This window comes from Branchiostoma floridae, chromosome 2, assembly GCF_000003815.2.
Source record: "Branchiostoma floridae strain S238N-H82 chromosome 2, Bfl_VNyyK, whole genome shotgun sequence".
NCBI classification, from domain to species: Eukaryota; Metazoa; Chordata; class Leptocardii; order Amphioxiformes; family Branchiostomatidae; genus Branchiostoma; species Branchiostoma floridae.
Window position 1 is genome coordinate 32,785,488 of NC_049980.1, and position 25,046 is coordinate 32,810,533.

Consider the following 25,046-nt stretch of genomic DNA (forward strand, 5'->3'; position numbering starts at 1 on the left):
TTGGAGCTGTATTTCTGGTGTCTACCTGCACCTAACCTGCACTGGTCCCAACCCTAGGGCTCGAAATACCACCTGCATATGCAGGTTAGTGCAGGTAAAATTGGAGCTGTGCAGGTATTTCTGGTGTCTACCTGCACCTAACCTGCACTGGTCCATGTGCTGGGTTTTATACATAAATGTACTATGATGTAGGTGTATGTGGATTGGTATTAGCTGCATTGACTGTTACCACCTATTAAGTATAAAATAATGGTTCCTGAACAATTTCAGTATGATCTATACTTCCTAAATTCAGAGTGGTGCAGGTGAAATTTGTCTGGTGCAGGTAATTTTCAATGCCACCTGCACCAGGTCAGGTATGCAGAAAAAAGTATTTCGAGCCCTGAACCCACAACCCCTGAACCTCAGAAAGTCTAAGAAACTACCTGTACCTTTACCTTAGAGAACGCTGGCCAGAGAAGCACGTACACATACATGTAGTCTCTGCTGCTCTCATTGGGACAGAATGCACATTAACTCATTTAATGGCCCATAAAAATGTGCCCCAGCTAGTTTAATCAGAGTCGGGACCAGCGCAATAATGATGCTCACCCAGCAAGTGATATCATCGGATTGCTCCTAATCCCAGGTATGGTGTTCTAAGGCTGATTGTCGTATCTGGATAATCAGCAGCGAACGGCCACAAAGAGCAGAAGATGCTGGATGAAGATGAAAAACTTGGAGCCTGGACCGGTCGACCTTTGACCCACGGGCATTGTTGCGCATGATGGGAGTGTGACTAACGATGCGTTCGTTTGAGTGATCTGCCTGTTGTGGATGTCGTTCATATTTAATTTCCCATTGTAATAGCTTCGCCATGAGTCAACGAGTTTTTAAAGTTTCTACACAAACAATAACATTAGGCTTCAGTAAAATGAAAAAAAGTGTTGGCTTAAGAAAATGAGATGTGCAGAACTTTTCAACTAAAAGGTAGTGTCACACGTGTGTATGTGTTCAAGTCCGTATAAGGTCCGTCTGGAAGTCGTAGCCTCTACCAGGCTCTACAGATCGCTGGAAAAATAACAGAAATTGGACAAATAGCGAACACGCCAGAGGAGTTAGCTGGGTCGCAAACCATACTGCTTGGACAGCTAACTCCTCAGGTATATTATTATGTGTCTATATTATTTTGTCCAATTTCTGCTATTTTCGTACAGACCTATGGAGCTTGGTAGAGGCTAAGACTTGCATACAAACCTCATACAGACTTGAATATGTACGCACGCCTGAACCTGGCTTAAGACAGAAGTGAGTCGGCTTACAGATGTGACTAGCCTGGGTACCAAACCGCCGTGCTATGCTCGCTAATCTCTCGTGCTGGCAACCAATTAGGATTATAGATTAGCGTGAAAGGGCTATAGTTTAGAGCGAGGGACTGGTAATGTGGTATCCAGGCTAAGATGTGACTTGAGTGGCAGAGAACTTCCATTCTCATGTAGAACTGTTTAGCCACAGACGATGCTGTAGGGTTGATGCAAATTGGGATTTTGCCATGGTCAATATTGACCGGCGGAGGCTAGATAACTTGTACTGGGTCAGTAATAATGTATATTGTGAAGAAAATAGAGTGATAATGAAAGTGTAATTTGATACTTCGAGCTATTGTTAACAGATACCAAACAACTAAAATTCTTTCTTACTGATTATTTTTCAGACTCACTGACCGCACCCCAAGCAGGAAAGGTAAACGAAATCTTTTAATTGGATAGGTAATCTCTGTAAAACAAAGAGACGCATTACCATAATTTATCATAAGTTGTTGTGCTTCTCTAAAACTTGTTGGATTTCTTGAATCTGTTGTGTAGTGTAATTTTATGAAGAACTTAATTGCACAACAATCATGCATGACTGTATACAATGTATGGCAACAACTCACTATTAAAGGTACATTGTAGTACAGAATAGATGTGTTAAAGTTCTAGTTAAAGTCCTTCCCGCACCAAATGGTGTATAGGGCGCTGCCCATCTCTGTTTTAATAGGCCTTTGTGCAAAGGCTACAGTAAGGGGCTAGTCCACTGGTAGTGGTCTGTGTGTTCAACTGTCTTACTCTTTTGCAAATGCTGAGTGCTGAGCAGAGAAAGCAGCATGTACCATTTTAAAAGCCTGGTTGGGTTGAGAATCAAACTCACAACCTACGGACTGCAAGGCGAACACTTTACCCACTCGGCCATTGCACCATTATGAAGTGAATGAATGGGAACAAATCAGAATGTCTTGAATTGTCCAGCTTGGCCAGATTTGGTCCAGTTGTGTATGATGATTTATGTAAATAGCCCAGGTGCTTGAACTGAATAAATCAAGCCGTTTACTCACTTTTTTTTGATGTGGTGCAAGAGGTATGGTAAAGCTTATGCGAGGGTCTGTATGGGGGTCCACACAATGCTTAAATGCACTGCATTCAGACTTAGCTCATGCCACAATTTGCACCCAAATCAAGGAAAGCAATTACGCAAAAAAAATTAGTCGCCTCACTACAGTGTGGCTGAAGAAGATAGATTTCAAAACAAGTTACATGAAATCAACATATTTAGGCTGCCTACACCTTAAAGCATTGAGCATGCAGACCCTCTTATCTCTCTCTCTCGGCTTATATAATATATATATGACCCTCGAAAAATTTGGTGACAGATGGTTAAGTAGTCGAGGAGGCTCATCAGGATTGAGAGGGAGCATGGATTTTCCTTAACTCCGATGACCGGTGATTCTACAAATGGACTCCCTTGGATGTTAGGATCCTGCTCAACCTACAAAATGTAGTTTTGGTATCGTCTGTGGCATAACTGGTAGAGCATTTGAATCAGAATCTAGAGGTCCTGAGTTCGATACCCGCCGTGCCCCCTACGTTGTGCCCTTGGGAAATACACTTCATACATGGCCTTCCTCACTTCACCCAGGTGTAAAAATGGGTAGCTGACTACGGTCGGGGAGGTAAAAGAAAAGACTACCAAAGTTTACCTTCTGTCTGTACTGTGCAGGTTGCACTGTTGATATAAGTTACTAACTTGAGTGCAGTGCCACATTGTCCCCGTTTGTCATAAAGAATAGTTGTTTTATGCCTGTTGTTACCATATTGAAAAATCTGATACTAGAAATAGGATCAATATACGCAAAAATACGTTGTACGTTGTGTGTTTAACAAACTTTCTTTCACTCTTAGAATCATTCCCACACACTTATGGATAGGTAGGTCAAAATGACTTCACATGTGACAGTAACTTATTTGCAACTCATCATGTTTCAGGTCAGAAGACAGGGTGCGCAGAAAGGGACTCCGTGCCAACATTCCCAGTGCGAGTGCGCCAACTTCTGCGCACCGTCCGCTTCCTCCGTCAAGTCTGCCTCACGACAGTGTACGGAGTGTCAGCATCTGGAGTCTGACCACAGGTTAGTAGTGGTACTATTAGTAGTAGTAATAGTGGTAGTAGTAATAGTAGTAGTAGTAGTAGTAATAGAAGTAGTAGTAGTAGTAGTAGTAGTAGTAGCCAGACCACAGGTTAGTAGTGGTAGTATTACTAGTAGTATTAGTAGTAGTAATAATACTGTCAGTAGTAGTAATCAGACCACAAGTTAGAAGTAGCAGTTAATAGTATTCAGACCACAGGTTAGTAGCAGTATTAGTAGTAGTAGTAGTAGTCAAGGAATGAACGATCCACTGCTTCTGTCACGTTATATAGATAGCACAGGTGACAGTCATACTATGATGTCATAGAAGCAATGGATTGTTCACTCCTTGACAAAGACTGGAGCTGTTCAGTCAAAATTATGGTTAAGTCCAATTTTTGTATTGGAAATTACAGTTAGATTTTTCCAGAATGTCTTCACAGGTGAACTTTCAAGTTAAGTCTGTCTTCTCTGACATGACCAGTGGAAGACTGCTCTCTTGAGTGAGCTAAGCTGGTTGGAGGAGACTTTCAGTTTCACCCTTCATGTCCCTTTCTCAGGGTGCCCACCAAACTTGACCAGCAGCTGTCCGAGGAGCAGGCCCATGCAGACAGGACCCCCTGCGTCCTGCCGACGTGCGACTGCCAAGGGTTCCTCAGGCCAACCAGTCAGAGGTAAGATATCGGGAACGCTTGTTTGTTCCACATAACCACTATAGTGTGACTACATTTGTATGTATAAGAAATGCATGGTTAGGGTCTGCATGGGTTAAGTGAGTGTCATTTTGTTGTTCAAACACACGTTGCATATTTCACTACAAGTGAAATTATTTGTTTGTTTTGTTTGTTTATTTTTATTTATCCAGCGGTACATATCGCCTGGCCGGCGTTTTTCAAAGAACCCTGGGGGAAAACCCTGTACATACATAACAATAAATGATAACAATATAAAATCAAATAAATGGTGACACAGCAAGAATCGGCAAATAATAACGCAATTCAACTTAGACAAAATAAGGCAAATCAATTGTACAACGTTAATCCTAATTATGCAAAAAGTCGGCTGATTGTTTATTCATCGATGCATAATGTATTGGAAAATTACTCTCTTCTGGAGTTTAGGACTCCTTTAATATGCTTGACGTGCCAGGCCTTCCTCAAACACAGGAGCACCAACTCTTTGTTCCGTGCAAGAGATTGTCCCTTACCAAAGCTGTATTCATTTTCACCTGGGTGGTGTAATGTGCCTTTCCTATACAATGTATATAAGGGCACAATACTTAAAGACATCACAAGACCACCTTACCATCTGTTAGAGCAGCAACAGGTGGTTGCAAAAAGGATTTTCCCCCTATCCTACGTTATCCAACAGGAATACCAAACCTACAAACCAGACGTTTTGTTTTTTAAAGAATATGGGCCTTTTTGGCAAGGACAACTAGACAAGTGCAGTAATATCAATCTGAGAATTTTGTTTTCTTATCTCAAGATTACTGTTGACCTTGCCCATTTCATGTGGAGGAAAACTTCATTCTAGGTTCTTCCACATTGTAAATCTGTTTCAGTCCTTGCAAACATGGTTCACAGGTGTAGATGCTGAGTTACAGGCTACGATACATATAGAATACAACACGGTGTATCCGTATCACCCAAGGTATCAGCCAGACCGCGGGTCGGATCGCCCGAAGGCCGGAGGGTGATCCGTCCCGCGGGAGGGCTGAGACCGAGGGTGATGCGGAATACACCATGTGTATGGTGTATTCAAGTAGCTAATCTACCCTCTCCGAGGGAAGAATAATGTGGTGAGTCGCTGCTTCTACCACATGTTGTATTTTATTGTATGTCATACCCACCTGAGAAAACCCATGTTTTGATGCAAAATGCGCCAGAAGTTGAACAAATTTGGTGCCCTCGAACCAAAAGTGTTGCAACAGCCATGTTCCAACGTCTGAATCAGGTATTCGAATTGCCAATCGAGCCGTATTCGGCCCGCTCTAAACAGTTCGATTCACTCGAATGGAGCCTGTGTGATACACCTTTTGAACCTGTGCGATACGGAAACGTACGGCCCGGTCCGGAACACCCGTATCGAATGTTTTCGCGTCACAGGTATGACATAATAAATGTTATTTTATGTCTTGCTGACTGTTAAAGAACTGTTAGAAAGTCAAATGTCAAAGTGCCACCCTCCCTGCTCCTCATGACTTTCTGAAAGGCACCTTTTTGGGTCCCTTCAATCTGATACACTCATTCCAGTTCATACACATACAGGCTAGTATGACCTGTCCTTCTAGCTGCATTAGCCCCAGCCAGCCACTAACCAATCAGACACTTTCCTTCCTATTCTTAGAGGGAAAGTTCCCAGCCAATCACGTTGTCTCTTGACCAGATGCTGCGACGTGATTGGCTGGTGATGGCTGGTCAGTGCTGACACAGCAAGAAGGACGAATGGGAGGTCTGCACCTGGACAGTGTATGGGCCTGGCATGAGAGCATCACCAATTTTGACATCACAAGAGCGCAGCGTCCGTGCTATAGTTTCTTCCGACACTCCGGCAAATGACTGGTGACTTTTTGATTTACAGCCATCCTCACGGTTGTAGTTTACACGACCCATGATTTGTCGTTCCCCTTGTTCTAAAGCTCGGCATCCAGGAATATAGGCCGATGATGGATGCCGAAGGTGCCAGCATGCCGATGTGAGGAATGGGCCATTTGTGTGGTGTATATTCGGGGCGTATGGTTCAAATGGCGGGGCAGGAAGTTGACACGGAAACGGATGGGTTCTCCCCACAGTTCAGGGGTTGAGGCACATTTGAATCCCAATCTGACACAGTGTGCATGTAACCTTGACGGTTCACTTGTAAGGTTCTTCCCGCCTACACAAGAGATCGTTCTTGACTTCGACCACAGAAATTTAGTCTGCTGGTTCTTGGATCAGAAAGAATAATGCTGAAATGAAAACTTAGGGGAAATTCTGTCCCTAAGGTTTTGTTGATTTGATTATGTTCATCCTCTGGGAACCCAAAAACTGGTGTGAGCATGCATTATAAAAACAGAAAAAAAAGTTTGGCCCCCCCAAGAAGTTGCCTTCATTCATTCCTTATGAGATCTAAGTGGTCAGGAAGGTTGAACAAATGACTGAATACACAGAAGATACCGATTCCTCAGTTGATCTTTCTCTTTGACTTTGGGACTGACTTTCAATTGGCCCTCGTCTACATGCATGACATACATGTTTTTGTACATGTTTTTTCGATTCTATTCAGGCCATATAGTTGTTGATTTTGCAGCTGCTTTGTACACTTTACAGTATGTTTTAATACTTTTTTTGAAATCTATATATTAATCATCCATATAATCAAAGCCATGTGTTCTTAGTAGACACAGTATCGGGGTGTGAATGTCATCAGATTCAAGTATTCTGAAGGGACATAGTTCATTTGCAATAATACTTGTTCAGCATGGTCTTCAACATTGCCACACAGTACTTGCTTGGGTCTGTGAATGATTTCATGAGGTTGAAATGAAATTAAATGAAATGGCAAATCAGAGGATTATAGCAAAATGCTTTGTTTACAACCTGAGATTTTATAACGCTAGATCCGCGGGGTAACCTATATTCGTTGTTTTCTAAAGCAGGGTATTTATGCCTATCATGCCGACAAAATGTGAGTTCAAACTGCTATATTTTGAAAATATAACAATTTGAAACCACCGTCCGTCGACTGGATATCACTGAATGCGCTGTTTTGAAAAACAACGGATATAGGTTACCCAACGGATAAAGGTGAACTGGCGTTACCTAGCCAACGTTTCTGTAACTGTCTGTCACCTTCCTCTGTGCAACACTGACTGTCGGTTTGATATATAAACAGTTGGTTATCTACAACAAACTTTGTCACCAATTTCCTGGCCAACACTGATCTACATTGTATGACTGTCAGTTTGAAAAAATTAGATCACCACTTGGTTATCTACAACAAACTTTGTTCTCCAGTCCTTGCATGGGTCTGCCTGTGTAGGTACAAGGTTGTAATAATGACAAATACATGTATGTCACTTACGCTGTCACCAATTCCTCTGGGCAATACTGACCGTCGTAACTTGGTTACCTACAACAAACTTTGTTCTCCAGTCCTTGCATGGGTCTGCCTGTGTAGGTACATGTACAAGGTTGTATGTAATAATGACAAATATGCCACTTACAAACTACGTCCAGGGGCCACCGGGCTGCTAATGGCCTGGGCAGGAAGCTGACGTGAAAATGGATGGCCAGTGGCAGTGGCGTCGTCCTATTTTAGCGGTGCTGCCCTGTGGTCTATAGGTGAGTCTGACAGGGGAGGCAGCCAGGGGACCCTGGGCTGACAGGCCATCCAACATCTTAGGGGCAGAATGTTCCTAAAATTAGCTTCAAAACTTTTGCAAAGTTTTCGTCCTTGTGCAAAGTTCCTTCTGAAGTCCAGAAATTTAGATCACCTCTTCAGTAAAGGATTCATTTGTAGGATTTCCAAGTATGAAATGTTTCTAAAATTGATAGTTTCACAACTTTTGCCATGTTATGGTTTTAGTATAAAGTTACTCCTGAAGTCCAGGATTTAAGATCACCCTCTGCAGTAAAGGTTTCATTGGTAGGGATTCTAAGACAAAATGTTTTCAAAATTAGCTTCCAAACGTTCACAAAGTTTTCATCCTTGTATGAAGTTACTTCTGAAGTCCTTGATTTTAGATCCCCTTCCACAGTAAAGGTGCATGTAAAGGTGAAGCAACCAGCCTCAGGTACAAACAAGGCATGACACTTTTTCATTGATGGAGGTTTGACGCTTGAGTCTTATGCCTGAATGAATAAATGAATGAGTGAGTGTGTGAGTGAATGAATGAATGAATGGTTTATTCAATCAATATGATCTGACAAAAAGTATATAGCAGCCACAGCAGTATATAAAGCAGTATGTATAGCAGTACTTTTATACTTAAAATCATTGGCTTAGGCAAATTACAGATTTACATATAAACGGGCTAATGACGAAAAATCCTTTACAACATGTCAGAGTTTGGTCCGACAGATCTAAGCCCCACCCGCGGATCCACGGAATTTGATCCATAGCGTAGGTTGCATTACCACCTGGGCTACAGGGACATTCAGGAGTAGAAGTTTGTATGAAGTGATTCTTAAAATTAACATTGATGGCTCTGCAAACCACTGTGGACTTCTGCAGACAGTATTACAGTGTCAGATAAATGAGCTTTTTTTTCATAAGACAAGTTGGATCAGATAAATTTGAACATATAATAAAAGATAAAGGTCTCACTGTCTACTGGACGGACGTATTGAATGTGGACTCGTAAGCTACCTGGAAAGGAGGCCCTCTCTTGTATGAGCTGGGCGCAACTTATCAGCCACCGCACACTAATGGTCAAGCCCGGACAAAGGAGGCCGGAGCAAACGGGCAGACTGCCCCTGGCTGTGCGGGTATGGACGGCAGCGTCCAGATAAAAAGGCAGAGGCTACTTTAGATGTAGAGACAAGGACGCTTCAAAATGAAGACAGTGTTCATCAACATGTCAAAGGGTTTTATGACTTGTCCGTTTTGAAAAGAAAAAAAAGGCATTTTGGTGGGCAACTTGGTAATTCAGAGTGACAGGGCCCCCCTGGCCATGTCCACTATGTCCCCCCGGTGAAAATTGGAATATGGAAATGTGTGTGAATATGCTGAGGTTTTGTTCTGTTTTGTATAGCATAAACTTTAGGTGCAACACACCAGTTTTATATACAACCAGTGTGTGAAATGGAACAGAAAGGTTTGATCCACCCACATTGAGTTTTTTTTTTTTAAATTATCAAGAGAAAAAAATGTCAAATGATATGGCAATAACTTTGAAATCCTTTCACTGTCAGGTAGTTACATTAATTTAAGGATATAACTTTACAGCAGGTTGTGGTGCTTTTTCAGTGTTCCACAACATGTCTGAAAAGTTTTCATAAATATTAAAGGCATTTCAGTTGGTAGCGTAGTGGTAATTCCGGGTGACAGGGTGCCTTTGGCCAATTGTCCACAATATTCCCCTGCTGAATACAGGTTAGAGATGTGCCACTCAGTGGTATCGAACTTGGAGATTCTAGGACGAATCTTGAAAAGAAAAGGGAGAGTAGTGTTACGTTGGGGTTCAAGCGCTGCCAAACTGACCACGCCAACAGCTCTGAGCTATTGGCATTGTGGTTTGCACGTTGGATTTGTGATCCGGCCGCCCGGATTTGGCACAGGTTCGAATCCCGGGAGTCGGGATGTTGTTCTACTCGGCCCTCTGGTTCTTTCATTGGGAAGCCTACATTTTATTCATTTATTGTTATTTGATATCTTCAGACGCCTGGGTGGCCGATACATGCAGAGGTTGTCTGGAGAACAAAATATCACATGGTATGACAAGGTAGCCTGGTATCATGGTATTCTAGCTCCATTTGCTCAATGTGTTTGCTTTCGTGGAGGTATTGGCCTAAATTGAATATAATTTGCCTATAAATGTAGGTAAGAGTTCTGATTGGCTCCTAGTCACATGGTCCTTGACAAGTGAATTTCACTTTGGAATGCTCAAGTCAGGATCTGATGACTTTTGTAATGCATTTTTCACATTCCTGTGTCTATGCACAAAAGATTTCAAGATACCAAAAGTAGATTTTACTACATCATTATCTCTCATAATGCTAAGATAGCTGAATACCAAGATTGCGTTGTTATCAGAAAAGATAATGACACTCTTGTTTAGCCCCACCTGATTGTATAAAGATTAAAGGATTCAAGTTTGTTATCCTATACATGTATTGTTTAGTAAGTGCAATTTTAAGGTTGTTTTGTTGCTCTATTTTGTAGCCTAATGCCGTATAGTTGACCACAGGAGTCACTGTGTCTTTTTTGTGTCATTAAAGCTTCTGTTTTGTATCAAAATGGCATGGTAACAGAGTTGGAACAGGCAGTTGAGAGTTCGAACCCCATTGCAGATATTTTGCAAGCACACATGCACGCAGGCCAAAAAAGTAATAACTCATTTTTTTTACAATACTAATGTACTGAAAAAGGGCACTTCTCAAAGTCCAGTATAACTTTAATTTTGAACTTGCTTTAAGCATCAATTTTTCCCACACATGTGTTTGTTTGTTTGTTTGTGTGTGTGTTTGCTAATAAGGCAACTAAGTCTTCCATTAGATTTCCTAGCTGTCAGAAATGTATGACTCCCCGTTGTCGCAGACCTGCTCTTGTTTCCGTTCTCACGTTCTTGTGTGAGAGAAGTCAAGGTCTTGCGACTTCCAAGAATGTCTCAGACGTCCTGGGAGAGCTCAGTCTCTGTTGTTTCCAGTGATGGCCTTAAAGATAGTTCTGATAATCTTAAACACAAGGGAAGGAGGAGTGCGGGTGCCAGGGAATGCCTGGGAAACCCGGAGCCGTCAGACACCCAATGCTCGAAGGAGCGGACGCGAGGTCAGAGGTCGAGCAAAACAAAGCCGTGCACAGGTTTGAGATGACGAGGCAAATGATAAGGACTGGCTCCAGGGACCGGTGTCAGGAACGTTGCCTGAAGGGTGACATTCCCGGCATCAGGAGGACCAAAACACAGTGCTTGCCTCTACCACATCCAGGGCTCAAAATACTCTTTTCTGCATACCTGCACTGGTGCAGGTAACATTGAAAATTACCTGCACCAGACAAATTTTACCTGCACCACTCTGAATTTAGGAAATATGGATCATACTAAAATTGTTCAGGAACCATTGCTATTTTTTCTTTTATACTTCATAGGTGGTAACAGTCAATGCAGCTGATAACAATCCCTATACACCTACATCATAATATGTATAAAACCCAGTACATGGACCAGTGCAGGTTAGGTGCAGGTAGATATCACAAATACCTGCACAGCTCCAATTTTGCCTGCAATAACCTGCATATGCAGGTGGTATTTCGAGCCCTAACATCTCAAGCATGTTAAAGAATGCACCCATAGTAGGGGTCCTTCCCGATATGAGTCGTTCAAACCCTTACAGTCCTGTGGCCTCACCGGGTACTATTGCTGTATTGAGGTCACCCTGAATGCCAGCCTTTTCTTCTTTTTTTTTAATTTATTTGCATCAGGCCTGTGGCTCATAGAAACAAACAGAGTACAATTAAAGATTAAAAACGGCACATTGAGAAGATGATATTTACATAATGCCACTAAGAGGTACTATGCTGTTCGAGTCCACGAGCAAGGAAATAATTTCATTATGTGAAGACGAGGCGGGTAGCAAATGAATGAGTGAGCTTGCGGGGCTTTGCATCAAACATATCCGTACGGTCGTTTACAAACAAACAACTTGTACTTGCATACCTGCCAGCAGAAAAGAGCAATTTTTAACATACAGGATAGCTACACTTTGCAGCACACATGACTGACTATCCCAATAAAGCCTTTAGTTAGTGATGTTTGGGATCAAACATGTACTATGTCATATGCAACAGAACTATAGGGATGGACCTTTTTTTCTTGTTGGACCAGACCTGGAAAAAATCAGCGGACTGGGTTTCGGACTGATCAGAAAATGAATAGATTATACTGGCAGTTGTTCACGCATTTTGGGGCTTCCCGATCCACTGGTAACAAGAGCGAAGTAGAGGAGAGTTGATAGTCATTTTTAAGAAGTTCCTACAATCAAATTTGGTCTAAGTTAGTGTTGTTTACCAGAAGATAGGATTTTAAAATGCCTGCATAAGTCAGATACTCCACCAAACAGAATCCTTAAAGTACAAAATTGACCATTGTTTTGATTATTCCTCTGGTTCAGAAGTTTTCACACTCAGACAGGTACCTGATCCTCTGGACCTGGAGCGTACCTGCAGCTGAATTTTCTGTTCCGGTACCCACCCCTGAACAGGACCCTTAAGTTGCACTCTCACTGCACTTGCGTCTAGCTTGCGTCACTGCGGGGTTCAAAGGATATTAAACAAATTTCAGAGATAAAGAACGGATTTTCTGACTTTTTGTGTATTTTTGTTGTCTTCTAAGTCATACATTTACATCACGCAATATCTGAATTATAAAAAATCTGAGAAAACAACAAATCAGTGATGCAGTTGACGAACCCCGCAGTGACACATGCTTGACGCAAGTGCAGTACCTTTACTACAGTACTCCTACCTTGCACCAGCTCTCTCCATGGTAACTTCAGTCCTAACACATACAAATTTGGGTGTCGATATGTCAGTGACCTCCACAGCGGGAAGGTTAAATAGACAACATGGTGTTTGTACATCATGCGTTCACTTGTTACAAGATCCATCATACATACCTAAATAATGGAGTTCTTATGAACAGGCTGGCAGCATACATGTATACTGTACTAGTCTCATATTGTCAGTTTACATACATGTAGTACATGTTACAGTGTACATGTTTGTACATGTTTTCTTCGCATAGAATAAATATTTTGCTTTACACAAGACTCTGGAAAGATAGTAGAGACAAAATGTTTTCTAAAATCTTTCGTTTCGTTTGGTTCTGGTTTATTTCAGATCTCTATTGGTGATACGATATTCATTAATCAGCAAAATTAGATGATAAAAATTAAAGTATATTAATTATTATATGCATTTGTATATGATGTAAAAACCGAAATATACAGCAAAGTACACTTGGATTTATTTTTAGCAGAAAATTGAAACAACCATTTCATGTAATTTTTCACAGTTGTACTGTAACAGTTGCATTTGTATGGAATGAAAGTATAAGTGACAGCATCCTTACATGTTTCTTTTGCTGCAAGTTATTTCACAAACAATAAACTGTGTGAACCATGTAGGTAGCAGTCTGGAAAAATTACATGTATTCTCAACAGATGTACATTTGTAATTGGATATTAGCATGAAAGTACTAGTGACAGATTTGCTACTAGTACATTGTACAAATGTAGTTTCACACAAAATCATTTGTCAACCATTTACTTACTAGGTCTAACCCTCTGGAAAGACAAGTGACAATAGAAGCAAACTGTATCACTAATAGTTCTATACTACAACAATCACATACAGATATCATTATTGCCCCAAGAGAGGTACCAGTTTTAAACCATCGGCTCTTGTAGATACAAATGTAAATAATATGTAGTTGTGAATTAAGAAATTCACCAACCAACCTAATGAAATTCTTCACTGGAATAAAAACAACATTTCAGTTACTGTATTACAATATATTCTTCACCTTAATTTTTGTGATATGAAACAAAATGAAAGTATTAGTGACGGCTTCCTTTTCTGTACTGCGATTTCAGCCCGTATATGGCTGTGAAAACACTTGCTGCAGGCCTTCCTAGACAGGAGTATGATTTAGGCAGGTAGTACCAGCTGACCGTACATCAGCAATCCTGCATTATGCAGGTGAATTTGTTACTGCTCCAGCCAGTGTCCTGCCAATTACAGGGGAATAAGCAGTATATCTTTTATTCATCGGTCAGGGCTGCGAAGGAAAATATTTACACCCCGTTCCCATCGCTCACCCGTGTCCGCCATCATGAAACAATGAGCATGGGTCCCCAGGCAGGCGACCTTTCTGACGCGCGGCCTTATCTCGGTATTTAATATGATTTTTCCTTGTAGCGCGGCACCATCGGGACCGTCCGTCTCGCATGCGTAATGCCTGCCCGGCGCGCCGAGCGGGGCATTTCCCCGTCGATGGATGTCCGCCGCATGTCGTATTATTCATAACGCTGAAAGTTTGATAGTACAAGATGTAATGGCGTAGTCAATACAGATGGCTACACTGTCGCAGAACGGGGGTGTCGTTCATCAAAGGCTCGTACAAACGGCCACGAGCCGACGGCCGACACGGCGCCCTATGTCCACACTCCTGTCTCATTAACTCTACCAACTTCCTGACCGTATGTTTAATTACGGTACCTACCCCGGATCGGATCCGGAACTTCTATCAGGAAAGTAATAATTATTCTGATTAAGACCATTTGAGGGACGCCGTATTGATCCGAAAATCAAATCCCATCCGTGGAAACTGTGAGACTGGAGTAGGAGAAACAGTTCGCACCGCGACACGCAGTAGTCTGATGAATGAAGGCCTGCCGCATGTGGTGCTTCAATTCATCGGCAGAATTATAACGACTGCCCGTGACAATACATGCCCTGAGTGGGGACAAGCAGGGGTATTGTTCTCTGGTGACCTCAGCTGCATACGTTATTCTGTGGAATTGTTATCCCGAGGACACAGCAACACTGGTCACCAGTGCATGTTTTGATTTTGGTAAAGACGCTTTGTTCAGTGATTTCTGCACAGTAAACTGTATGGTGCAAAATTGTTACAAAAAGTACAAGTACAAGTTGTTAAAAAAAATTCTACTTAACAAATGGCAAAGGCAGAGTGACATAACTATTAGTAAGTCAACTGTAATATCTTGTTACACTAAGCTGATGTAGGTATACCTTGACACTATATTTGTCCATAATTTATAAAACTCAAAAGGTTGCAAACCAAATGGATTTTTCTGACTTATGATGGTCTTAATACCCAAAGAAACATTATAATTAGGGTGCAGCTAATATGTATGATAATCGGTCTTTATGAAATTAGCCATTTGATTGGTTGAGAGTTATCACATGATAAGCAGCTTAGCATGTTGAGGCCACTCCAGTTTGACTTGTTGGTTTGCAGATATTTTTATATAAAAAGCTTGTGCAAGAGATTATCATGAAAACAAAAGGCTCAATGGTGAAATCTTGCATCTGGATCTGTTCACTCCCTGGATCTGTTTGCACCAAGGTACATACTTTCCCCCCAAACTCATGTTGATAATCTAAATGAAAAGTTTGGAAATCATGCTATTTGTAACATTTTATTTCCTTAGGCCACACCAATTTAATTTCTTGGTTCACGGATTCGCTCGCTCCTATTTTTTGGAAAAAAAATATAAAAATAAAAATTACCACTCAGCAAATTTTCACCATTAATGAAACCTTTCACCAACTTTCTGGTGTAGCAAATTGGCCTTTATATTATAAGCTCCTTAAAGTGTGGGTACAGGTGCTGTTACTGTACAATAATAGTGTTTTTGTACTTTTTTCAAGCTGAAAACTTTTTTTCTTTATGTTTTGGATTAGCCGTTACCTTTACCCCAACCATTTTACAATTTTTATTTCGCCCTATCGCTCCATACTTTTTATGAAAAAATCCGTGAACCAAGAAATTGAATTGGTGTGGCCTTAACATATATTTCCATATACCACCGTCTCTGATGCATAGGTCTTGACAGTTTCTGTACAGTCAAAACTGCCCAAGAAGTCCACCCAGAGGACTAATAAATCTGTTCTATGTGGACAGGTAGTCATTATAGACAGGATTCGTAATGAATGCCAGGGTTGGACTAGTCCACAGCCCGATGGTCCTGGGCAAGTAAAAGTGTTGATCGGGCAAGTTCATGTCCTATCCCACTTGCCCAATCGGGCGAGTAAGATTTTTCCATGAGTGAGATTTTGATATACTTGTCACTTTACACAGTCATGTCATCAAGCACAAAAATAGAGCCAATATTAAATGTTTAATTGAAAAATGTTATTTTACTATCGGGCAAGTGAAAAGTTGGTTTGGGCGAGTAGATTTTTTTTGTGCTTGCCCCATAGGACAAGTTAATTTCAGAAAACTTGTCCAACCCTGATAATGCTTGTGTCCATGAGAAAAATACATGTTGTCTATGGGGTCACCAAGAAGTGATCACATTGGCCATTACGAACAGGTTTGGCCTTATGTTACCAATGGACGTCCATTCCTAGTCGGTGATGAACTTACCTCACAGCTCACATTGTCCGCAAAACTGGAGCAAACAGAGGTCATAAATTCAGGCCGCGATCTAATTTCCAAGTCCTTCCAAAGGTCGCTACCTCCTTAGTATTTGCCCGAATCTGTCAGGGTTTCTCTATCATAGCTGAAAAATGGTATTGATCAGCATTTCTGAGACCTTCGCTGTTTAATTTTATTTCGCACTTTGTCTTGACCCGTGTGGTAACGTGAGGCTCCTGTTGAGTGGGATGATTACATGGAGAGGCACCCTGGCTTCATTAGTGGGCTCGCAGTATCATTTTCCCCAACAACCCAGTATTACTTATTTATCATTATTGATCCAATAGCAGTGCCCGCAAAATTGTCAAATTCGTCTCTCTCACGGTTTGCCTCTGGGCACCTCTTTTCTCTCTTTTTTTTTTAAATCCTTATTGATGGAGCACTTTCCAGGTGACATTTAAGAATGCGGCACCCCGTTGAGACGCAGCGCGACAAAAAAAGTCCCTGGAAATGTCATGAATTGCCACTGGCATGCCTGAGCAGAGGGGTCGCGGCGGTGTCGCCGGGGAAATCCCCGGCCCACCGGGGGAGAAAAGCCATCTGCATAATCACGGAGCGTCTTGATACATGTTGATCTTGTCCGTAGCCATTCGGCAGAAAATTAAAACTTTAACCACCTCCCGAAAGTGTCGAGAGAGAGAGAGAGGGACGGCACCGCGAGGGGATGGTCGCTGACCCGGGACCCACGCCGGTTCCGAGGCTCTCGCATGTTTGATCTTTAGCAGGACCCTTTTAACTCAAAGTCAGACACCTCCGCTGCACTTGGGGCAGGTACATCACGTTTTTTAAGACTTTTTTTTTAAAGAAGATGTATGCCGCTGTGTGGGGGATTAAGACAGTGTGCTAACCTCCTAGTCGGTATCCCCCGGGCAACGGCCGCAGCAATGACCCTGGTTTGCGATACCACCGGGAGTAGTGTGGTGTGCCATCAGGCGTAGTCCTGCAAGGCCCCACCTACTCCTGGCAGGTTCAACCATGGTGGGACGGATTCCAGGGTAGCTGTTGCTGGCTAACAGCACCTGCACCGCCTCAGTCCCCTATGGGCGGTCTACAAATGCAGGAGGGGTTGTGCGTAGGGCCAGCTACCCACCACATAAAAATCGCTAGCGACGAATCCTCGACAAAACTTAACCAGGACTGACCTTAATGGAACTTTGACCCCGGACCGAATGGACTTACGATTCCGCAAGAGGCTTAATGAAACTAGTCTGCGAATAGCAACATGGAACGTTCTCTCAATGAAGCAAGAGGGATCAGCCCTCCTAGTGGCCAACGAACTTGCCCGTCTTGACATCACAGTTGCGGGACTAACTGAGGTGAGGTGGCCTGGATCAGGCTCTTGTCGAGCCAATGACTACACTTACCTCTGGTCTGGCAGGGAAGATGGCCTGCATCGCCAAGGTGTGGCACTTGCCCTGGCCCCTTCAGCCCACAAGGCCCTCAGCTTCTGGAAACCAATAAACAACCGTCTTCTTCTAGCCCGTTTAAGGCACCGTCATGGCATGATCTCCATCATCGTGGCTTATGCACCCACCGATGTGGCTCCAGCGGAGGAAAAGGATGATTTCTATTCCAAACTCTCAGCGCTGGTGGCCAACATTTCTAGGCATGACATCATCTGGGTATTAGGTGACTTTAATGCTACTACAGGCACCAACACCACTGGTTATGAAAGCTCCCTTGGGCCGTATGGAACGGGTTCACGCAATGACAATGGCAGCCGGCTTCTGGAATTCTGTGCCTGTCATCGCCTGCGTACAGAACGCTCCTTCTTCCCCCACAAGCAAATCCACTGTATGTCCTGGATCAGCAATGATGGCCACACTACCAAAGAGGTGGACCACATTCTGACTAACTCGCGCTGGCATACCTCCTCCAACTGTCGTGTCTACCGTAGTGCGCAGTTCGGGAACGCGGATCACAGGCTACTCTCCATGACAGTTGCCCTCTACCTTCAAAAGGACCCAAAGTCTGCTCAACAACGTAAATTTGACATCGCAAGACTACAGTCTCCTGATGTCTCTGCTGACTTCCAACTTGAACTGCACAACCGCTTTGAAGCACTGCTGGACATCAGCGATGAGGACCACGGGGATCCTGCTAAAATATGGGATGGCTTCAAACACAACCTGACGGAAGCTGCCACAAAGACAGTGGGATTTACAAGATCCAGAAAGAAGAGAGCTTTCCTATCTATGGAGACACTCAAGGTGGTAGAGCTAAGGAGGCAAGCTAGACTCAATGGTGACATCAGTGAATATAGACGCCTCAATGGCAGCCGCAACAAACTCTTACAGAGGGACAAACAAAACTGGTTGGAAAATACTGCCAAGGAGGCCGAAGCAGCAGCACGAGCTGGCAACCAGTCTGTCCTGTACAAAACTCTCAGGACTCTTTCTGGGAAGACCACCCCACCCACAGCCAATGTAAAGGCCCTGGATGGGTCGGACCTGGAGACACCAGAACAACAGCTAGAGAGGTGGAGGGAACACTTTTCAACCCTACTGAACCGTCCCCCACCACCTCCATGTAATGAGCTGGATGCCATGGCTTCAATGGCAGTGGAGGATGACTCCATCTCCGTAGACCCTCCGTCCCTAGATGAAGTTGAGAAAGCCATTGGAAAGCTCAAGCCAGGCCGTGCTGCCGGTGCAGATGGTATCCCACCAGAGTTGCTGCTGAAGGGAGGCCCAGCTGTAGTTGCCTGGCTGCACGCACTAATCGTCAGCATTTGGCGAACCGGGAACATCCCTACAGACTGGCGCCTTGGTGTTATCCTCCCATTCTGGAAGAAGGGGCCCAAGGATAACTGCGGCAACTATAGAGGAATCACTCTGCTCAGTGTACCAGGAAAGGTCCTTGCCCATATCCTCCTGGCAAGACTACGCCCCCTACTCCTTCAGAAACAACGCCAGGAACAGAGCGGTTTCACCCCAGGTCGGTCTACGGTGGACAGAATTCTTACTCTCAGGATCCTGGCAGAGTTAAGGAGGGAGTATAGAGAACCACTCTATGCAACGTACGTCGACCTTAAACAGGCCTTCGACTCTGTGGACAGAGCTGCACTGTGGAAAATCCTGAAAATCCTTGGCGTTCCGTCCAAACTCCTGGGTCTTCTCTCTTCCTTGTACTCAGATACGGTCTCGTGTGTGAGGGTGAATGGCCAAACGTCTGATGTTTTTGAAATTAACAGTGGGGTAAGACAAGGGTGCGTGCTTGCGCCCACCATCTTTAACACAGCAATCGACTACGTCATGGATAGGACTGTGACCCAGAGTTCCTGCGGTGCCAATTATGGCAGGGTTAGGATCACAGACCTTGACTATGCCGATGATGTAGCTCTCCTGGCAGAGCTGCTGGAAACTCTCAGTATAGCACTCCAGCACATGGATGCAGCAACAAAGCCACTTGGTCTTATGATTAGCTGGCAAAAGACCAAGGTACAAAGCCTGTGTGATTACCAACCTCCCCCAGAAAACCAGGTTATCAACGGCCAGGAAGTGGAAGCTGTCAACAAATTCAGCTACCTGGGAAGCACCATCACCTCGGACTGCAGGTGCATTGCAGACATACAGGTACGCATCGGTCGGGCGGCTGCGGCTATGGCAAACCTGGCAAACATCTGGTCAAATAAACAACTCTCCCTCCAAACGAAACTCAATCTCTATAATAGCTTAGTTCTTTCCATCTTGCTCTATGGATCTGAGGCATGGACACTAACTGCGTCCTGGGAGCAACATCTTGACGCTTTCGACACAAAGTGCCTACGTCGCATCCTTGGGCTGCACTGGTATGACTTTGTCCCAAATGCCACAGTGCGTCAGATGACGAAGCAACCCCCCATATCTCAACTGATCAGGTCTGCCAGACTACGGATTTTTGGCCATCTTGCTAGGTCGTCACCTCTGTCCGAACCAGCCAGGCTCATCCTTGAACCGACCCCAAGGTGGAGAAGGCCAAGAGGGAGGCCCCGCATGAAATGGCTGGACCAGCTAACATCAGACCTGGCAGCTGTGAACATGGACCTCCCCACTGCCTGGCAGGCTGCCCAGGACAGGTCATTCTGGAGAAGATGTCGAGGCGCCACGCTCTTAGGAGCAAGCGGGTTGTGAGTGTGTGAGTGATGCCGCTGTGCTCTGCGGCACTTAATTGTGCAGACAGCATCAGAAAGGTCACTATTTATAAATTTGCACTCCATCTTTGCCACATCCGCGGTGCCACCGCATTTGCAAGTGACCCCTGAGCCCCTGAGTTCCCCGCTGTAAATATCAAAGGACCAGGGGGCAGCCGTCGCGCTGGCGTGGGACGCTCCTCGTTTGACTGGGCAGAATTGGGTGCCCGAAAGTTACACTCCGGGGTCGGCGGGAAGAATGACACGCCGTCTAATTACGGCCCGCCGCCAGACGTATCAGTGGCTCCATTTTCGGGCACTCTTTATGAAATGTCACCCTGCCATTTGGCGAGGGAAGTTTGTCACCCGCAGATTGATCCCCGCGGCAGGAGGGGCTTTTAATTTGTCGTGGGATAATTGCATGCATAATATTAATCTCAAGGCCGGCGGAGAAGGAGAGGGCATGCCGTGTCTTCAATGCAGTATTATCTGGGAAGGTCTACCACAAGTCAAACCCCCAGTAGGGCCATGTTGATTTGATTATATGGATGACATTAGCGCGCACATCATTTTTTCGGCCATTTCCAAAAATTAAAAGTTTTCAACCATGCTTTGAATCGTACAAAGCAGCTGTTAAAGGAGCAAATATAATGCCATATGTTAAAAGATGGATATATTGGGAAACATTCTAATATAAACGTCAATTCCAATGTCAAGGAAGAAGACTGTGAAAACATAAATGAAGAAACAATTGTTCAGTATTCAATACTGTTTGTCATTTGTTCAACCTTCTAGACCACTTAGATTTCATAAGGAAGGCGTCAGTTTTGGGATTCCCATCCATGTAATCAAATCAACATGGCCTAATGCTAATACAGTACACCATATTTTTGTGTTCCCTTGTAATTAACCTTGAGTTCCCAAATATAGATGATTACCATGTTTGAGCTTAGAGTCACATGGCTCCTTATTCCTCTGTATTTTAAGTACTGAACTGAACTGAACTGATATACTATCTCTAAATATTTGAATGATTGTAAGATTTCCCCAAATTAAAGTATTTATGTTATAGTAATTACCATCAATCATCAAATTTTGTGTCTTGGTACAAAGCTAAACTTTCTTCCAACTCAAACTGCAAAGCTGCTGTGAAAGGAGCACATACATGCCGTGGATCAGAAGAATAATACATCGGGAAACATATGCTTATGTCAACGTCAATTCCAATGTCAAAGAAGAAGACTGTGAAAACAAAAATGGAGAATCCATTGTTCGGTATTCAATTCTCTGTGTTTGTCATTTGTTCAGCCTTCCAGACCACTTAGATTTCATAATGAAGACACTTTTTTTTTTTACCAAACTTTTTTTTTATTCGCACACTCGAATCAGTTGTGGGATTCCAAGAGGATGGGAAAAGTGGTGTCCCAACTGCAAAATTGCAGGTTGCAAACTGTGCTAACTGGGTTTAGAATCAACTTTTTGCCAAGCAAAATGTGGTTGTGTTTGCAAGTGTGCAAGTAGGTATTTTGAGCACTGGCTTCATTCCTCTGTAATCAGAAAAGTTGCCCCTGATGACATCACCCTGCCAGTGCTGTCCCTGGTGCTGAAGGACCTTCAATAACTGCTCTGCCGGCTCCCCTGCTGCTGACTGACAGCTAAAATAGCACCCTGGTGTTACCTGCATTAGCTTAACAGTGAGAATTACTGATAGAAAATACAATCCATATTGTGCTCGAAGTACTTTTTTCAGCCAAGTTGTCCAGGCAACAAGCTGAGTCAAAAGCCATGTTACGCCATCAACATTTCAGGTTGCCCAACTTCCAAGTTATTACTTTCTTCGAATCAGCTACAGGTAGGTGGTGGAAAACTAGTGTTCCAAATGCAAAATTTCAGGTTGCACACTGCCCCTAGAGATCACCTACCAGTGCTGTCCCTGGTGCTGAAGGACCTTCAATAACTGCCCTGCCGGCTCCCCTGCTGCTGACTGACAGCTAAAATAGCACCCTGGTGTTACCTGCATTAGCTCAACAGGCAACAGCCATTTCCAGTGAGATACTGATACAAAATACAATCCATATCGTGCTCGAAATACTTTTTTCAGCCAGGTTGTCCAAGCGACAACCTGAGTTAAAAGTCAGGTTGCGCCATCAACATTTCAGGTTGCCCCACTTCCAAGTTATTACTATCGAATCAGCTACTGGTACTTATCCATTTTCTTTTCTTCCAGTCTGATCATCAAGAAATAATAGCTTATGCATGTAGGTGGCGGAAAAGTGGTGTTCCAAATGCAAAATTTCAGGTTGCACACTGCCCCTAGAGATCACCTGCCAGTGCTGTCCCTGGTGCTGAAGGACCTTCAATAAATGCCCTGTCGGCTCCCCTGCTGCTGACTGACAGCTAAAATAGCACCCTGGTGTTACCTGCATTAGCTCAACAGGCAACAGCCATTTCCAGTGGGCTACTGATAAAAAATCCAATCCATATCGAGTCGTGCTGGTCAGAAAAATGCAAAGTTGTGTGCTTATGGCTCAAAATACAGTTTTTCTTCATATCACTACATTTAACAATGAAAATCACCTCCAAAATTCTGATTTTTCATGCAATGCTCAGAGTTAAGTCACTTCAGTGCTGTCTCCAGCTTTAAATTTTTTCTGTCCAATTCTTTCTTTGGGAGCCCATTTTGTTGATTTTTCTACTTAAATGTGTCATTTTAAGCTTAAGAAAATAGATTTTCAACATTTTCAGATTTTGGGGACGATTGAGGTAATATTTTTATCTGTCCCAAGTAGCAAATTTCCATCCTGAGTCACTGTCATTTTTTTCTGCATTTCATACTAGACATGCATGCAGTAAAGTAGTAACAGTTATTACTCTGAACAAAAGTCACTGTTAGATTTTATTTATTTATTCATCTCCAGACATGTGGGTAGCCCCTTCAACTTATTTGAAGTTGATTTCCAAGGGGGCCCACTACATAAATAACAAAAACGAAACGTGTTACATTCAGTAAGACAACCAGAGGACAACAAACAATATATACAAATAAACCGAAGCGTCATTACCAAGAACAGTTGTCGATGTCAACCAAAAATGTCAAAGATCAGCTGTTCGATTCTCCAACATTTTTAAACCTAGTAATTAAAAAAATGTTTATGGATCCATTCTGATGTTTCTATTTACTGCTACATTACTTGCCAAGGGGGGATGTGAGTTGCTCTTTGAAGACGGTGACTTAGTCCGACAGGTTTCGTGATTTATGTAGAAATGTATTTTTTGTGTTTTGAAGTTGGTGATTGCTCTAATGGTTGCTTCTTTGCTTCTGATCAGTTTTGCTCTGCTGGGACCACGACAGTTGTTGATGTTTCTAAATACATTACTGGTAACTGGGGATGTGATGTCCTCTTTGAAGGCAGTGGCTTAGTCTCATAGTTTTAAAGATGATTTGGTTTCGTGATTTAAGTATAGAATGTGTTTTTTTCAAGGTTTTCTAGAATTATGGTAAAAGTTCTAATTGTTGGGTATACCTGCCTTGCAGTTTTGCCCTGCTGGGTCCGCGACAGTGTGCCACGTGCCAACATGCCACGTCCCTCCACCGGCCACAGTCTGCTGTGGACCAGCTCATCGTGCAGAGGGTAGCTGGAGCTGGGCATCTCAGGTGTCAGACTAAGGTTTGTTTGTTTGTTTGTTTGTTTGTTTTGCATAATCTGTAACACCAGTTCATCTTTATCCACAGTATGAAGTGCCTTTCCCAAGGGTACAACATTGGAATCTGCTGAGGATTCCAACCAAGAACCTTTAGATTCCAAGTCAACAATCCTAACCACAAGCCCATCTTGCCACCTGCCAAACAGAACTTTTAAAATTCAACAAAGGTCTAAGAAAAAATTAAGGAGGAGGAGAAATTGATATGATAAGCCAGCAGGGAATTCATTTCTTTCCTTACTGTACCTCCTTCTGAGATCTTTAGACCCAGTAGCCAATTTGCTAAAATAAGAAAGTCAAGAAAGTGTCTTCTCATTAAGACTGTCCTGCTGTTTGTTTCCTGGCACCCAGGTGAGCAGAGATGAGGTGGTAACTTGAGTAAGCCCCTGAATATTTCCATCCCAAACTTTTTTTTTCAATCTGCTGGTTCAATTTTGTTCTAAAAAAAATCTGAGAATCAACAAATTACTGTAAATGCATTAAAGTTCGCGGGGATTTAATTTCGCGGTTGCGGGAAAATGGACTTTTCGCGGTGGATTTAATTTCGCGGAAGCGTCATGCACTGTAATCTCTTACTGTTATGGAAAAATATTCGCGGTGGTTTTAAATTCGCGGGGAAGCGGCCGCCGCGAAAACCGTGAACATTAATCCACCGCGAAAGTTTCTGCATTTACAGTAAATTGGTGTGGCCTAAGGAAAGTGTAGTCTTATTAAGACTGCCCCACTGTTTGTTTTCTGGTGTCCAGGTGAGATGTATCAGCAGAGTAAGCCCCTCGATCTCTCCATCCGAAACTTTTTGTCAACCTGCTGGTTAGATTTTGTTCTAAAAAAAGTCCGAAAAGCAACAAATTGAATTGGTGCGGCCTGAGGAAAGTGTAGTCTTATTAAGACTGCCCCACTGTTTCTTTTCTGGTGTCCAGGTGAGATGTATCAGCAGAGTAACCCCC

General features: G+C 43.2%; 1 protein-coding gene across 4 annotated transcripts in view; it reads left to right on the plus strand.

Annotated features, from left to right (window-relative positions):
- The window catches only part of LOC118409294 (zinc finger protein basonuclin-2-like), a 144,377-nt gene that overhangs the window by 59,003 nt on the left and 60,328 nt on the right, over window positions 1-25,046 (plus strand). For all 4 annotated transcript variants that reach the window (XM_035810209.1, XM_035810207.1, XM_035810208.1 and 1 more), the window contains exons 3-6: window positions 1,694-1,722; window positions 3,282-3,424; window positions 3,982-4,095; window positions 23,933-24,065. In XM_035810209.1, the coding sequence (XP_035666102.1) occupies window positions 1,694-1,722; window positions 3,282-3,424; window positions 3,982-4,095; window positions 23,933-24,065 (419 nt within the window). The remainder of the gene's footprint in view (window positions 1-1,693; window positions 1,723-3,281; window positions 3,425-3,981; window positions 4,096-23,932; window positions 24,066-25,046) is intronic.